This window comes from Drosophila gunungcola (genome assembly GCF_025200985.1).
Source record: "Drosophila gunungcola strain Sukarami chromosome 2L unlocalized genomic scaffold, Dgunungcola_SK_2 000007F, whole genome shotgun sequence".
In the NCBI taxonomy this organism is placed as follows: domain Eukaryota; kingdom Metazoa; phylum Arthropoda; class Insecta; order Diptera; family Drosophilidae; genus Drosophila; species Drosophila gunungcola.
In genome coordinates this window covers 818,297-833,639 of record NW_026453162.1, presented here as the reverse complement: position 1 = coordinate 833,639, position 15,343 = coordinate 818,297, and the positions used below count along the sequence as shown (strand labels likewise).

General features: G+C 42.9%; 2 protein-coding genes across 2 annotated transcripts in view; one reads left to right on the top strand and one right to left on the bottom strand.

Moving 5' to 3' along the window:
- LOC128253223 (ionotropic receptor 40a) overlaps positions 1-15,343 on the bottom strand; it is a 127,419-nt gene that overhangs the window by 17,588 nt on the left and 94,488 nt on the right. The gene's annotated exons all lie outside the window — the stretch shown is intronic.
- Positions 12,666-14,561, top strand: LOC128253233 (uncharacterized). Its single transcript, XM_052981495.1, has 2 exons — positions 12,666-13,879; positions 13,957-14,561. The coding sequence occupies exons 1-2, from the start codon at positions 13,004-13,006 to the stop codon at positions 13,963-13,965; spliced, it is 885 nt and encodes a 294-aa protein (XP_052837455.1). The 5' UTR covers positions 12,666-13,003; the 3' UTR covers positions 13,966-14,561.

The window sequence follows — 15,343 nt, the reverse complement described above, 5'->3', positions numbered from 1 at the left end:
TCCCAAGTGCATGGTGCAGAGCTAGGGTGGTCTTCATCCCCAAGATCGGGATGAAAGACATCTCCAGCCCAAAGTCCTTCAGACCTATCAGCTTAACTTCGTTTTGTCTTAAAACGCTGGAAAAGCTGGTAGACTACAAAATCAGAAGAACAGCTCTCAGAGACTGTCCGCTGCAAAATACACAGCATGCATATAGAGCAGGCCGTTCAACAGACACTGCACTTTATCAACTATGTCGCACCCTAGAAGGGGCAATTGACAGCAAAGAAATAGCTATCTGTGCCTTTCTAGACATAGAGGGAGCCTTCGACAACACATCACATGATGCAGTTCGAGCTGCCCTGTCCAGAAGGAACATAGACACTACTACGAGCAAATGGATTGGCAACCTACTTGAATCCAGGCAAGCAACATGTACACTGGGTTCGGAAAGAGTGACAATTGCTACCAGCAAAGGCTGCCCGCAAGGAGGAGTACTGTCCCCTCTGCTATTGAGTCTGCTAGTAGATGACCTTCTCAGCAAACTTGCTGGAAAAGGAATTCAATGTCAGGGATACGCCGATGACATCGTGATAATCGCCAGAGGCAAATTTGAAGCGACACTCTGCGACATCGTCCAACTCGGACTAAGGACAACGCTGGACTGGTGCAGGGAGGTTGGACTCAACTTAAATCCTGCTAAGACAGTCATCGTTCCTTTCACAAGGAAGTACAAACTACAGAGAATGAGACAAATCTCACTGCTAGGAACTCCTATAGAAACTAGCCGAGAGGTTAAATATCTAGGAATCACTTTAGATAGTAAACTGACTTTCGCTTCCCATGTCCAAAAGACATTGGAAAAGTGTTACAGAGCACTCTATACCTGTCGGAAAATTGCTGGGAAATCCTGGGGAACCAGGCCTCAGATAATACGATGGCTATACTTAATGATCGTGAGACCAATCCTCACTTACGGAGCACTTGCATGGGGCAAACGAGCTAAGCTCATCAGCATGCAAAACCAGCTAGGAAAACTACAAAGACTTGCCTGCGTATGCATGACAGGGGCAATGAGGACCTGTCCTACAACTGCCTTAGAAGTTTTGATGGAGCTAACACCACTCCACTATGTGATTGATATCCAACGCAAAGCTACACTCCTGAGAATAAGCACTGAGGGCACAGGTAGTGGTTGCATTCTAAATAACAGGGATGCGACTAATCTGTTAGGTGAGGTGCCCCTAATACTCCACCCTAGGGATGAAATGACAGCCGAACTAATCTTCGAGCAGAACTTCACAGCACACCTAGGCAATAAGAAAGATTGGACCTCACTGTCTGAAGTGCACCCGATGGCTAAACACACCATTGCATGGTACACAGATGGATCCCTGACACAACAAGACACAGGCCTTGGAGTGGTAGGGCCTCGCATAAAATACCACGAATCCCTTGGCCAATACACCAGCATATTCCAGGCTGAGGTATGTGCCATTGGACGTTGTGCGGAGCTCAACATACAGCGTGGATATAAGGAAAAGGACAGCCGAGCAGCAATTACTGCTTTACATAGCAACAAAATCACCTCCAAGCTAGTCCTAGAGGTGAAGAGTAAGCTAAATATACTGGGCAGCCGAAACAGGCTGGCCCTCAGATGGATTCCGGGACATAAGGATATATCCGGAAATGAACTTGCCGATAAAATGGCAAAACTAGGAGCCGAACAGCCCCTGGTAGGCCCAGAGCCCTACTGTGGCATAGGGAGGCACACTATAAAAGAATACCTTAGGAAAGTGGAAGGCGCCATGAGACAAGAACACTGGAGAAATACCCTAGGCCTAAGGCAAGCCAAAACTCAAATAAATAACTATAACAAGAAGAGGTTCAACTTATTCAACTGGGGAAAAATTCACTTAGTCTCGTTACCGGGTTACTAACCGGGCACTGTAGACTGAAAAGTCACCTAGGTAAGATGGGAATAACCAGCAGTAGAACTTGCAGATTCTGCGACATAGAGGACGAAACCTCTAGACACATCATTGCAGACTGTCCGGCGTTAGCAAGTATAAGATGTAAAATCTTAGGAACCAGAACTCTTACACCTGAGCTCCTAGGAAGAATTAACCCACTAAAACTCCTCGACTTTATTCGAGGAAGCGGGTTGATATCTGAGCTGTAGGCTCTGAATGGGGGTACAATAGATCTTACAGGTCGCGGTACACTGGACACCCCGATATTAATAATAATAATAAATGCAAAAAACAAAACCCAGACAGTTCATAAGGATAGACTAAAAATTTTTATAGAATAGATATAGTAGGCCATTCATAAGAAAAAAATAAAATAACATCAAAATTTTCGCTTCAAAAAAAAAAAAAAAAATTATTTAATTACTTTACTATAATAAAAATATAGGAATACAAATACACAAAAAATATTTATTTATAGCCGCATAAATTCTCCAAATTTCGACTTCACTAAGTTTTCCAATATTTACTATATTAACCAAAAAAAATAATAATAACAAAAAAAAAAAGCTATTTCTAATTTGCTAATTTTTATAAACATACATATATATATACTTAACACAATAATTAACAAAATAACTCCATAGATTACGTTATTTTTCAAAAGGAGGGAGATGTAGTATGCTCACATATAGGGTACACACTGTACCGCTTATATCACTGCAACATTGTGGCATTTGCCTATGTCCAAATATTCCCAGCACTTCAAGTGCGGAGTAATTCGACCCACACAAAAATGTTATGCACATCCTAAATGCTGAGCCGGCATGTCTGCATGCGCGGCCGACCATTCGGTTACCATGTGAGCATAACACTCCCTCTCTCTCATGCGCGGCCGCTGCTTGCGCCGCCTATATACACTTACGTAAACATTAACATATATAGATAAGCGTTGGCCGCGGCGCTGCTCGGGCAGCTATATGAATTGTAAGCCAAGCCAACATTATTCTTAAGTCAAGAGACATTCAATTATTAAAGTTCAGTCTAAGCAGACGTATTTAAAAAGACTAAAAAGATTTAAAACTAATTATTACACCAAGTTCCAGATCACCAATGAAGCCAACTACCGCTCTGTAACAAACTTCCTGGACAGTGAGCGTGTTATTTATTACACCTACCAACTTAAAAGTAGCAAAGAACTTCAAGTTTTAATAAAGGGTATCGAGTCAATCGTCCCGGTAGCAGATATAGCTAAAGGACTTAAAGAAAATGGTTTTGACGTTAAAAACGTAATGAACATAACCAACAGGGCAAAAATTCCTCAGCCAATCTTCAAGATTGAACTCAAACCAGACGCGACTACTCTGAAGAAAAACGCAGTGCACCCCTTATACAAACTGCAATACCTACTCCATCGAAGAATAACCGTAGAGGAGTCGCATAAACAAAACGGCCCGGAACAGTGTACAAACTGCCAGGAGTTTGGGCACACAAAAAGTTATTGCACCTTGCGACCTGTCTGTGTTGCCTGTGGCGACCTGCACTGTATAGAAGCTTGCACGTGTAACAAAGAAGAACAAGCACTGAGAAAATGTAATCCTTTTCAAACAGCGCATTAGGCATCACCCTCTGGAGGCGTTTTCTTACAACCACATACAGGCCTCATCCCTATGAATCAACAGAATCAGCGGTCCAGTCACCCTATCGGCTGTGTATTGTCCCCCACGATTTAATATTTCAGAGAGTGAATTTTTAGGCTTTTACAATTCATTGGGTAACTGTTTTATAGCTGCCGGTGACTATAATGCGAAACACTACTACTGGGGCTGTTAACCCCAGAGGACGCCAATTATACAACGCTACTCCTACATACACCAGGTACTCCTACATACTGGCCAGCAGATCCGAACAAAAAACCAGACATTATCGATTTTGCTGTAACTAGGAGAGTGCCGTCCAGGCTGATACATGTTGAAACCCTGGCGGAACTGTCATCTGACCACTCGCCTGTTTTACTCTGTCTATCTGAACATCCACAGTTTGTAGAACGACCACAATTTCTGACGTCCAATACAACAAACTGGCTTAAGTATAAAAAACATATAAGCTCACACTTTGAAATCGAACCTAAAATCTCCTGTGAAGCTGATATTGAAGACTCACTTAAACATATAACGGATGTAATGTCCTCTGCTGCCAAGCACTCTACACCCGAACTTTCAGCCTCATCCCCCCACAAAACTAAACGTACAACTACACAGATCCAGTCGCTCCTTCAAGAAAAGCGGCGACATCGCCGAAACTGGCAGCCACTAAACAAAGGTTTAAAGAAGCTTGTCGGAAGTTGTCTAAAGCTTTACTAACTGCAAAGAATCAGACTCAACGTGCCTATATAGCGCAACTTTCGCCCACCAGCAACAAATTTCCACTCTGGAGAGCGCACCCAAATCTTCAACCACCAATATAACCCGATTTTCCAATTCGATCAACAACAAGTGGGTGGGCCCGTAGTGACGAGGAAAAGGTCAACATATTCGCCTCTTACTTAAAAATTGTCTTCCAACCTTATCCGGCGACAAACCAATTCACTTTACCAAACATCTCACCAGCGGAGCCTTCCGCCTCAATAATTCTTGAAACAAGCACAATCATAAAAACCATTGCAGAACAGATGAATCCAAAAAAAGCCCCTGACCATGATTTAATTTCGCCTAAAATGATAATTCTTAAATGGGGCTATTTTCCCACACAATGGAAAAAGTCTGTTACTACAATGATACCAAAACCAGGCAAAGACAAATCCCAACCTTCGTCCTACAGGCCCATTATCCTCCTTCCGTGCCTATCAAAGCTATTTGAAAAATTGCTTTTGTGCCACCTCAGAACAGGTAAATCGCATAACAGCTGAAATGCAGGGAATACTGCAGTACTTTATTCCTAAACGTATCTCGACCGCGTTTGGATTGACGGTCTGGTTCATAAAATCAAGACTGTCCTACCACAAAACACCCACAAATTACTTAGGGTCTTACATACTCTTACCTTAAAGACAGAGTATTTACTGTCAGATGCAAACATTTCTTCTCCGCCACCCACAAAAAAGAAACTGGAGTACCCCAAGGAAGTGTGCTCGGACAGATCTTGTATGTCCTATACACGGCTGACATTCCCACAAGCAGTCAGCCAACTCTATCCACCTTTGCTGATGACACAGCTATAACCAGTCCTTCAAAATGTCCAAAAACAGCAACAGCGTATTTAAAAAACCACCTGGGGACCGTAGAAAAATGGCTAGCAGATTGGCGCATACAAGTCAACGAACAAAAATGCAAACATATTACGTTTACACTCAATCGGGCAACCTGCCCAACACTGCCCCTAAACAACAAATAAATCCCCCAAGTCGACGAAGTCACATACCTGGGCATCCACTTAGACAGGCGGCTTACCTGGAGAAAGCACATTGAAGCGAAGAAGATTTCCCTAATACTCAAGGCCAACAGTTTCCACTGGCTCATGAATTCCCGCTCACCATTGCCACTGGAACTCAAAGTAGTTATTTATAACTTTTGTTTAAAGCCAACCTGGATGTACGGGACTGAACTCTGGGGAAACGCAAGCAGTAGCAACATAGAAATTATCCAACGAATACAGTCGAAGATACTGCAAACAATAACTGGAGCCCCCTGGTATATTCGCAACGCAAATATCCACAGGGACCTGGATATAAAACCCGTTAAAGAAGAAATTGATAGTAAAGTCTCGAAGTACGAAGCTAGACTATCAATACATCCAAACCAACTAGCCAGGCAGCTAAGGCGGCTCAGTAACCACTCTCGGTTACAGCGCAACGACCGCGCACTCCTGCCCAACTTAGGGCCATTAACCAATTAACAATTATATTACAGTATAGGTTAAGATTTGAATACTTTTTGTAAGTCTCTCCTAGAGAAGATTCAATAAACAAATAAAACGTAACAAAAAAAAAAAAAAGAATATGCATCATTCTTCTTAAAAGTTATTTCCTGGTATCAGTCCTTCTTATGAAAACTCTGCTCCTATTGCATCAACTTATAACATGTACACGCACAATACTAACACACTCAAAACATGTATAAAAGACTGGGAGCCGAATAAAAGACTTGCATATTGACCTCAAGTCGATCGTGTCTTCTTCTATCTTCGGAACACAACAGTTTTTGTTTCGAACCAGGTTGCAGAAATTCAGGAGTGGTCGGAGAAAGCAAATAGACATTTCGAACTGCCGGCTGATGTAGTGTCGATGGAGCTACGCAAATCGGCACTAGCTCTCGTAGTTAACCCAAATTATTTGCTTCAGAAAATAGAGTCCTTTTCGTCGCACCTGAAGCTTCTGAGAGTGTTCGTGTGGGTTTTCCGTTTTATTCAAAGGTGCAGAAAGGTGTCGAAGCCCTTTAAAAAAAGTATTTCGCCAGGAGAACTGGATTTCGCTTTTGAGAATATTGTTGAAGCTATAACCCTGCAAAAATTTTTGTCTGTGGAGGACTTGCCGCCCAAGGCTAAAGTCTATACTCCTGTGCAACAACTCTGTCAACAACACTTTGAGAAAAATACTTAAAGATTATCGTCCGGTAGATTTTAGGTTCGTTTGCCGTTCAAATCTGACCCAAATACTCTTGGTTCGTCATACAAAGTGGCGAAACGTAGATTTTTGTCGCTAGAAAGGAAATTGTCTAAGGACCCTTCGCTGAAGAAGATGTATCTTGAATTCATGGAGGAATATGTTTCAATGGGCCACATGTCCTCCACCAACGACAAAATTCCGAATACTCCGCACTATTTTTTCCGTACTAAGTTGAGAGTACTTTTCGATGCATCGAGCCGTACTTCCACGCAGGTAGCGTTAAATGACATCTTGATGGTAGGCCCAACTATCCAAGAGGAGCTGTACTCGACTCTGCTTCGGTTTAGATTGCATAAGTTTGCCCTTGCGGCCGACGTCAAAAGGATGTATCGCCAAGTGATGGTGGACGAAGCTGACCGAAACTTCCAGCTCATAGTATGGAGACGAGATCCTGCTGAGTCCCTGAAAATCTTTAGGTTAAACACCGTTACATATGGAACTTCGCCAGCACCCTTTTTAGCGATTCGGTGTTTATACGGCTAGGAGAGATGGCGCAAGCAACTCATACAAAAGCCGCAACGGTTATTGAATGATTTTTATGTTGACGATTTGTTGACTGGCGCCGGATGTGTTGAGGACTTGCAAAGTCTTCGAGACGAAGTTTCAGGAATTGCAAGAGGCAGGTTTTGGCAAAGTAATGTAATGTAATGCCACTTATGGCAGATTCAGACGTAACTAAGACCCTTGGCGGGGTTTGGTTACCGGTTAAAGATTACTTTCAATTTCGGTTGGATGACTCTTTCCTGGAACTTCGCGCGACAAAGCGAAATATTTTGTCGGTGACTGCTCGACTTTTCGACCCACTTGGCCTCTTGTGTCCTTTGGTCACAAAGGCAAAGATGTTGTTGCAGGAACTGTGGCTTCGAAAATTAGATTGGGACGAGTCGCTACCGATGCAGTTGCTTACATAGTGGAAGACGTTTAAAGCGACGCTTCTGCAGCTGCCTAAAATTAAGGTATCGCGATTCGTCAACACAGATCCACAAGTCCCGATTCAAAAACACGGTTTCGCTGACGCTTCCATGCGAGCATATGGAGCGTGCATCTACGTTCGTACTCAAACTGCTGAAGGTTTGAAAGTGTCTTTATTAACCGCCAAATCGAAACTAGCTCTTCTCAAGACGAAAACTTTGCCTCGCCTTGAGCTGTGTGCAGCTCACCTTTTCGCAGAGCTCTATAATCGTGTCAGGCCATTGCTTAATTGTTCCATTGAGAATGTTTTTCTGTGGACAGACTCCGAGATCACTTTACACTGGGTCAAAACCCATCCCTCGTCGTTGTCGGTCTTTGTTTCGAACCGGATTACAGAAATTCAGGAGTGGTCGGAGAAAACAATTTGGAGACACGTTCAAATTATGTGCTTCAGAAAATAGAGTCCTTTTCGTCGCACCTGAAGCTTCTGAGAGTGTTCGTGTGGGTATTTCGTTTTAATCAAAGGTGCAGAGAACAGGATTTCGCTTTTGAGAAAATTGTTGACGTTATCTAATTTCACGAATTTAGGAACGACATAAGTAAAATTCGGAAAAATAAACCGGTAACAACGAATATTCAAAAGTTAAACCCTTTTCTTCATGAAAATAAATTAGATTGGTGCTCCTCGACATTGCTACGAGTTGGGGGTCGGTTATTGAATGCTCCTATCCCGTACGAAGCCAAATTCCCGTTGTTGCTGTTTAAAAGCTCACAGTTCGTCAGATCCTATGTGTCACGCTGTCACGCTGACCCACGAGCTCTCGTATGTCGTCTGCGCTAGAAAATCTGGCTAGTTAATGCTCAAGAAGTCTGCCGACGAACAGTTCGGCCGTGCATGCGCTGCTTTCGCTGTAAGCCGCAACTCTTGACGCAAATTATGGGAAACCTGCCAGCAGATAGACTTCAAGCTCTCCGCCCGTTCAATATTTGTGGTGTTGATTTTTGTGGTCCCTTTAGCACAACGTATCGTTTCCGTGGTAAGCCACCGTACAAGTCGTACGTGGCCTTGTTCGTCTGTTTTGCGTCGAAAGCGGTCCACTTAGAATTAGTGTCTGACCTAACCGCTGATGCGTTCTTCTTGGCATTTCAAAGGTTCGTGAGTCGTCGCGGGATTCCGGAGAAGGTGTGGTGCGACAACGCCACCAACTTCGTCGGCACAGATCGCCACATGAGAGAGTTCCGAGCCAGTCTGGAAGAGAAGGGGGGCGGTATCGAAACATTCGCATCAAAAAAAGGATGCGAGTTTGCGTTCATACCGCCCAGAGCACCGCACTTCGGCGGACTTTGGGTGGCAGGTGTGAAGTCTGCAAAAGCACCCGTTCCTTCGGACGGTAGGCCAAGACCTATTGACCGCGAACGAGCTCGGAACTCTGCTCACCAGCGTGGAGGCCGTGCTCAACTCCAGACCTCTTGGAGCTCTAAGCAGCGACCCGAACGACGGCGAAGCCCTGACCCCCGGTCATCTACTCATCGGCGGCCCTCTTCTGGCCCCACCATTAGCGGCGCCGATGATCAACTATATCTTGGACCAACTTCGGGAAGCTAAATACATTAGCAGCCTCGACTTAAAGGACTGGTACTGGCAGATACCGTTGGAGGCAGCCAGCAGGCAGTACACCGCATTTACAGTGCCAGGAAAAGGCCTGTTCCAATGGCAAATTATGCCTTTTGGTTTGCACTCGGCATCAGCAACATTCCATCAGGCGTTGGATCAGGTAATAGGACCCGGAATGTTGCCGCAAGCCTTCGCGCATTAGGATGAAATAATCGTCATCGGACGGACGCTAGAAGAGCACATGCGTAACCAAAAGGAAGTATTTAGAAGAGTGCGAGCGGCGAACCTAAAAGTAAACGCTGATACGTGTAAATTCTTCAGGAAGGAACTTGTAACAAACTGATTTTTTTTGTTTATCCGCTCGCTACGAATGTCGTGCTGCTAGCTCAGAAGATGTAAGTGTTCGTCCCACCAAATTTATATAAACGTGACCGCTCTATTGATCAGTGAAAACGCACAGAAAGATTGGGAATATACAATGATCTTTTATTCGTCGACTTGACCCTCGGCCGGGGTTTTGTATTGACAATGTGAAAATATGCTCCGCCGTCGGCTCCCACGTTGAACGTCTCGCCCGGCTGTGATCGCTGCGAAGTGGTGTCTCCCTCGCCGGTTTCGCTCGCTATGCCTTCTGTTGCCTTTGGCTCGGCGGGATTACAGGGCTTAGGGATGCGTCACCGTTCCCAGACTAGGGTGAACAGGCACTGTTCTCTTAAGGCGTACGCCTTTAGCAGCCCTTGCTCTGTCCCGGCTGGTCGCACCGGATGTCGGCTCAGTTTCTACCTGACTGTTCAGGCGTACGCCGGAAGCCGCCAACGCAGTCCCTGGTTCAAACGCCAGGTTCTAGACAAACGCTTCCACCCTACCCTCTCTGCCGCAGACTTAAGAATTCGACGTATTTATATTCTTCGTCCTGGGTGTCCTCGTTGTCCTTGCTCTGCCTCCGGATGTCTCGATTGGCTCCGCTCCTTCTTGGCGTAGCGCTCACGATTCGGTAAGCTGCCGTTCTGGGACTCTAGCGGTGAACTGCTGTGCTCTTAATGCATACGCCTTTCGAGACACTAGCTGAACAAACGCGCGTCCTTCCGGGCTAGTCGCACCAGGACCTTGTACAATTCCTGCAGGTCGATGGTACTTGCCCATCGCTATAGTCCGCTCCTTTTGTTGTTGCATGCTTGGGTTGTCTGCGTTCTATATAGACTCTGGTACTTGCCCGACGCTATAGTCCGCACCGCTTGTTGCTGCCTGCCCGTGTTGTCCTTGCTTGTCTGTACCGAGCTCTTGTGTTTGTTGTTTAAGCTCACTGACGTGGACGGTTCGTTCCTTTTGTGTTTCCTTGTGGCGGGTTCTACAAATGACTGTTGAGACGAAGTCTATCACCGTATACTCTCCTTCATATCTCGATGCTAGTTTTGCCGCAAAGCCCTCAGCTGCCTTCGACAAATGGTGCTCCTTCGCCCAGACCGTGTCCCCTATTGTGGGATTCCACTGCCTCCTTCGTAAATTGTTATGCCTGGCTTGGTCCTGAGCAGCTTTTTCCATGTTCCGGCGCACAATTTCGAAGATCTCCTTCATCTTATTGGCCTTATCTTCAGGAGAATTACTATTTCCCTGATTTAAAAAAAAAATATAAAAAAAAACACTACACTACGCTGATAAACGGGACGTCAGTACTTTAGGGTACGAATTAACGCAAATGACCCAAGGAAATCAAAAACTAGAAGATTTTTATTTGCAAATTAATTACCACGATTCGTTCATAAAGATATGAACTACTCTACGGAGATAACAAATGCTTTCCCTGCCGGCCATAGAACAAGGCACTGAATGCATTTATAAGGAGGTTGAGCGGCGACGCTTCTAGGTTGCTAATTATACGCAAGCCCGGGGACGTCCATGAAGCGTATTCCATTTGCTTAGTATTAAAGAAAATGGAGCCAAGAAACCTTCCATCAAGTTCTCAAATGTTTAAGCAAACTTTTAATCCAAACTACCAAAGCTATCAAAATTATCGACCACTGAACCCATCGCACCAATTCAGCCATAGATCACAAACGGGCTCCAGACCGGCAATTAATTTCCATCAGCGAAGAAGGTCAAAATTTTATGACCGATGCCTCTCTAGAGTACCATACAAAGAGTATGGGACCGAAAATTGGGCTAATTTACAATTCTGAATAGAAACCTGCGCTAACAATAATTCGATAAGCCCGAAAAATTCCGCCGGCTCAACAACATTATCTACGCCGTTCTTTTGTCCAATCCGCTGGGGATAATATTAAAATCACGCACCGTATCACGGGGCCATTTATGAAAACAACAGGGAACAACACTGTTCTCACCTTTTTTGTCCTTCCACCACTTAAATCCTTTGACGGCATTATAGGAGACGACACTCTGAAAGCCTTTAAAGCCCAGATCGACAGTAAAAACGACCTTTTGAAACACACCCTAAGCTTGCTAAGGAAGCGTTAAGTGCGCTTATTAACGAATGTTCTAGGATCTTAAAGCCACTTTCGCCCGGAGAGCACGAGCACCTCAGACCCAATATACACAAAGAGCTATCCCTACCCTACCAACATTAGAGGGGAAGTCGATAGACAGAATGAAGTACTCTTGCGGGATGGAATCATCAAACCATCAAAAAGTCCCTATAACTCCCCGGTTTGGGTAGTTCCAAAAAAACCTAAGCCGAACAAAGAGAAACAATACGCATGGTCATTGACTTTAAGCGCTTGAACGTCGATACCGGACATCAACTCCATATTGGCAAGCCTAGGAAAAGCAAAAGTAGTTGAATTAGCACTTGTAGCTCTCACTTTCCAAATGGCGGCCCCGCCAAAGTAGTAACAGAGTATCCCTAGATTTTTCAATATTAAATTGCATTAAAATAATACCAAAGAAAAACCACATTAAAAACTATTACTACTACTAATATAAGAAGATAACATTTTACAAATATAAGTTCGAATTAAACTTAATTTAGTTTAGGATAAAACAATTAAATTAAAATGACCCGTATCACGGGAAAGCGATATGGTGGAAAGAACCCTCAACCTCTCTGAGCTAGTCGCACGTTTACCTCGCGAAATTGGGTCGTTCAAAAGCCAAATCGAGTCCCCAAGTCATGCTGATCAAGAATATAAGTATTTTATAGGGTCGGAAATGTTTTCTTCACTGACTGGCAAACTTTTGACTGAAATAATAGTACCCTCTGCAATCAATATCCCAAACGGGCGATCTCGCTCCCAATCTTATGTACAATCAATATCCCAAGCGGGCGAACTCGATCACAAACTTATGTAAGCAAAGGGCAGCACAAGTAAGATTTTTGTCGCAAGAAATTAGTCTTAAGCTGAGATCAATCCAATAAAGTAGTAAAACTAATTCTATGTTAATTTATTCTACTTGGCGTTGTCCTTAGTCAATTGACGGGTCACTAGTTCGACTCAATTATTCAAACTAGTCAAACTTATATACTTAAAAATTAAAAATAAATAATGTTAGCAGTATATTGGAAGCTGTATAGATCAAGTGGATATAAGATGTGACTATTTAATAATTTAATAATAATAACACTTATGTTCCATTCCGATGTTCCAATAATGTAGAATAAGTAGTAAGGACTATGTGAAGATCAGAATAGGGTAACACTTGAATTGAGAGAGACAATTGGAAGCAGACGTGAAAAAGCTAAGCTGAACAGAAATTAAATAAAATAAAACCGCAAGAATTGAAATAAATAATATAAACCTGCGTCAACAACTTCAGAAGTGGGATAGTCCCATTAATACATTCGCCTACATAGCCATACCTGAGAGCACACATTTTTTTCCGCTTTTATAATTACGACGCCATTCTGAAATGGACAAGACATTGGAAGAAGAAGAAGCACTGCTTGACGCCGCCATAAGGGTTGCTGAGAAGAAGAAAATATTGGCCGGATTGATGAAAAACGTCGACAAAACGACAGATGACCTCCAAATGGTGATGCACCTCGTGAGCCCGTTTTCTGCCACTGACAATGAGGAAGCCCTTAAGTGGATTTTGAATTTTGAGAGAGTCTGCAGAGATATCAACACATGTACAAATTTTCAACTGCGCTGCGTACGAATGTTGATGAAATCGGGTACAGATGCCGACTTGTTTGTGAGTGTTGATCGATCGAACACTTACGACGAATTTAAGACAAATTTCATAAAAACATTCGGTCGTGGAAGCTCAACTGCTGATATTGTATTGCTACTTAAGGAAACCATGTTCAACCCCGCGAAGAACACCGTTATGGGATACATACTTCAGATGGAGGAAATTGCTATGCGTGCAAATATTGACGAAAAATTGACAGTGCAGTTCGTCATTGATGGTTTTCGCGATCGTTCAGCCAATATCGCTATATTGTACACAGCAACAACAATCGCACAATTGAAGGAATTGGCTTGGAAGTATGGCAATCTAAGGAAGAAGTCACACAATTTTCCTCAGCGCATGGAAAATACTGGAGGAGATCGGAAAACAGTCCGGTGCTACAATTGCTCTGCTTATGGGCACTACGCTTCGTCGTGCACTGCGCCGAAACGCGAGAAGGGATCTTGTTTCCGTTGTGGATCCCTCCAACATATGCTAAAGGATTGTCAGCAGAAGCCAGCAAGTGATCCGAGAGTGGTGGGAGCAGCCAACAACCAGCCGATACGAGATGACGAAGAGGAGCCTAATATGTTTATTCCGATTTTTAACCAGGTAGGAGTATATTTTTACACTGATTGCCAACATAAGCCTAACGTAACTCTTCTGTCTGCCATGTTCGATACGGGAAGCGCCATTAATTTAATTAAGCACTCTGCGATTCCTTATAAAAACTTTAGCGACATACTGGTCCCGACGAATTACTATGGAGTTAATGGATTTAAAATTAAAACATTCGGAAAAATTTTTGTCAGGCTCGTTTTTCAAAACATAGAAGAAGAAATTTCATTTTTTGTTGTACCCAATAATTATGTTTCAACTAATGTTCTGTTAGGCCGTAAGTTTTTTGAGAAATTTGGAATAAAATTGATTTCTAAGGATAAGGTAAAAGAAATTGTAGAAGTGAATTTATTTAAGGATAGTGAACCATTGAAAATAGTGAGTATTGAACCAATAAATAGACTTCAGAATAGTGAAACATATAGAGACAGTGACCATTTAGAAAGCAGTAGAGATTTTGAAGAGTTGTGTATAGAAAATGAAATAGTTAGTGACGACAGCATTCCGTATATATATAGTATTGATGTATTTCAGGATGATGAAAGTTTTGACATTGACCCGAAGTTAAGTGATGAAGATCGAAGCGAACTCAGTGAAATAATAAGATTGAATTACTTATGTTTATCTAACATCCCAGCGATCCAACATAGTTATGAAATCAGGCTAAGACTTAAGTCTGAAGAACCGGTACGCACTGTACCAAGAAGACTTTCGTATCAGGAAAAGAAAGAAGTAGATTCAAAAATTGATGAGTTATTGAAAAAAGGATTCATAAGAGAAAGCAATTCACCCTATAGTTCCGCTATCGTTCTTGTTAAGAAAAAATCTGGAGAAAAGCGTATGTGTGTAGATTATAGACAACTTAATAAGATAACCGTTCGAGACGGATACCCCCTTCCCCTCATAGATGACTGCTTAGAGAGATTAGAAGGAAATAAGTATTTTACATTGTTAGATTTGAAAAATGGATACCATCAAGTGAAAGTAGCAGAAAGTTCCGTGCAGTATACAGCATTTGTAACACCTTCCGGTCAATATGAATATACAAGAATGCCTTTCGGACTCATGAATGCACCCGCAGTATTTGTGAGATTTATTAACTTTATTCTTCAACCTTTGATTCGCGAAGGAAATGTAGTAGTTTATATAGACGATATTGCTATAGGCTCGAAAACATTGAACGAACATTTTAAGATTGTAGGAAGAGTATTACGAATTTTAGCAGAGTACCGATTGGAAATTAAAATAAATAAGTGCCAGTTCGCTTACAAAAGCATTGAATTTTTAGGGTATACACTGGGTGAAAAAGGAATAAGTCCGAATTATGAGCACACATCAACTATTAAACATCTTCCGATACCAAAAGATCGCCATGGAATGCAGAAATGTTTAGGACTATTTTCATACTTTAGGAGGTTTATTCCGGCATACTCAAAAATAGCAAAGCCATTGCAAGAG

Bases quoted from the DNA above. Each gene is read 5' to 3' on its own strand.
- LOC128253233 (XM_052981495.1), top strand. From the start codon at position 13,004: ATGGACAAGACATTGGAAGAAGAAGAAGCACTGCTTGACGCCGCCATA.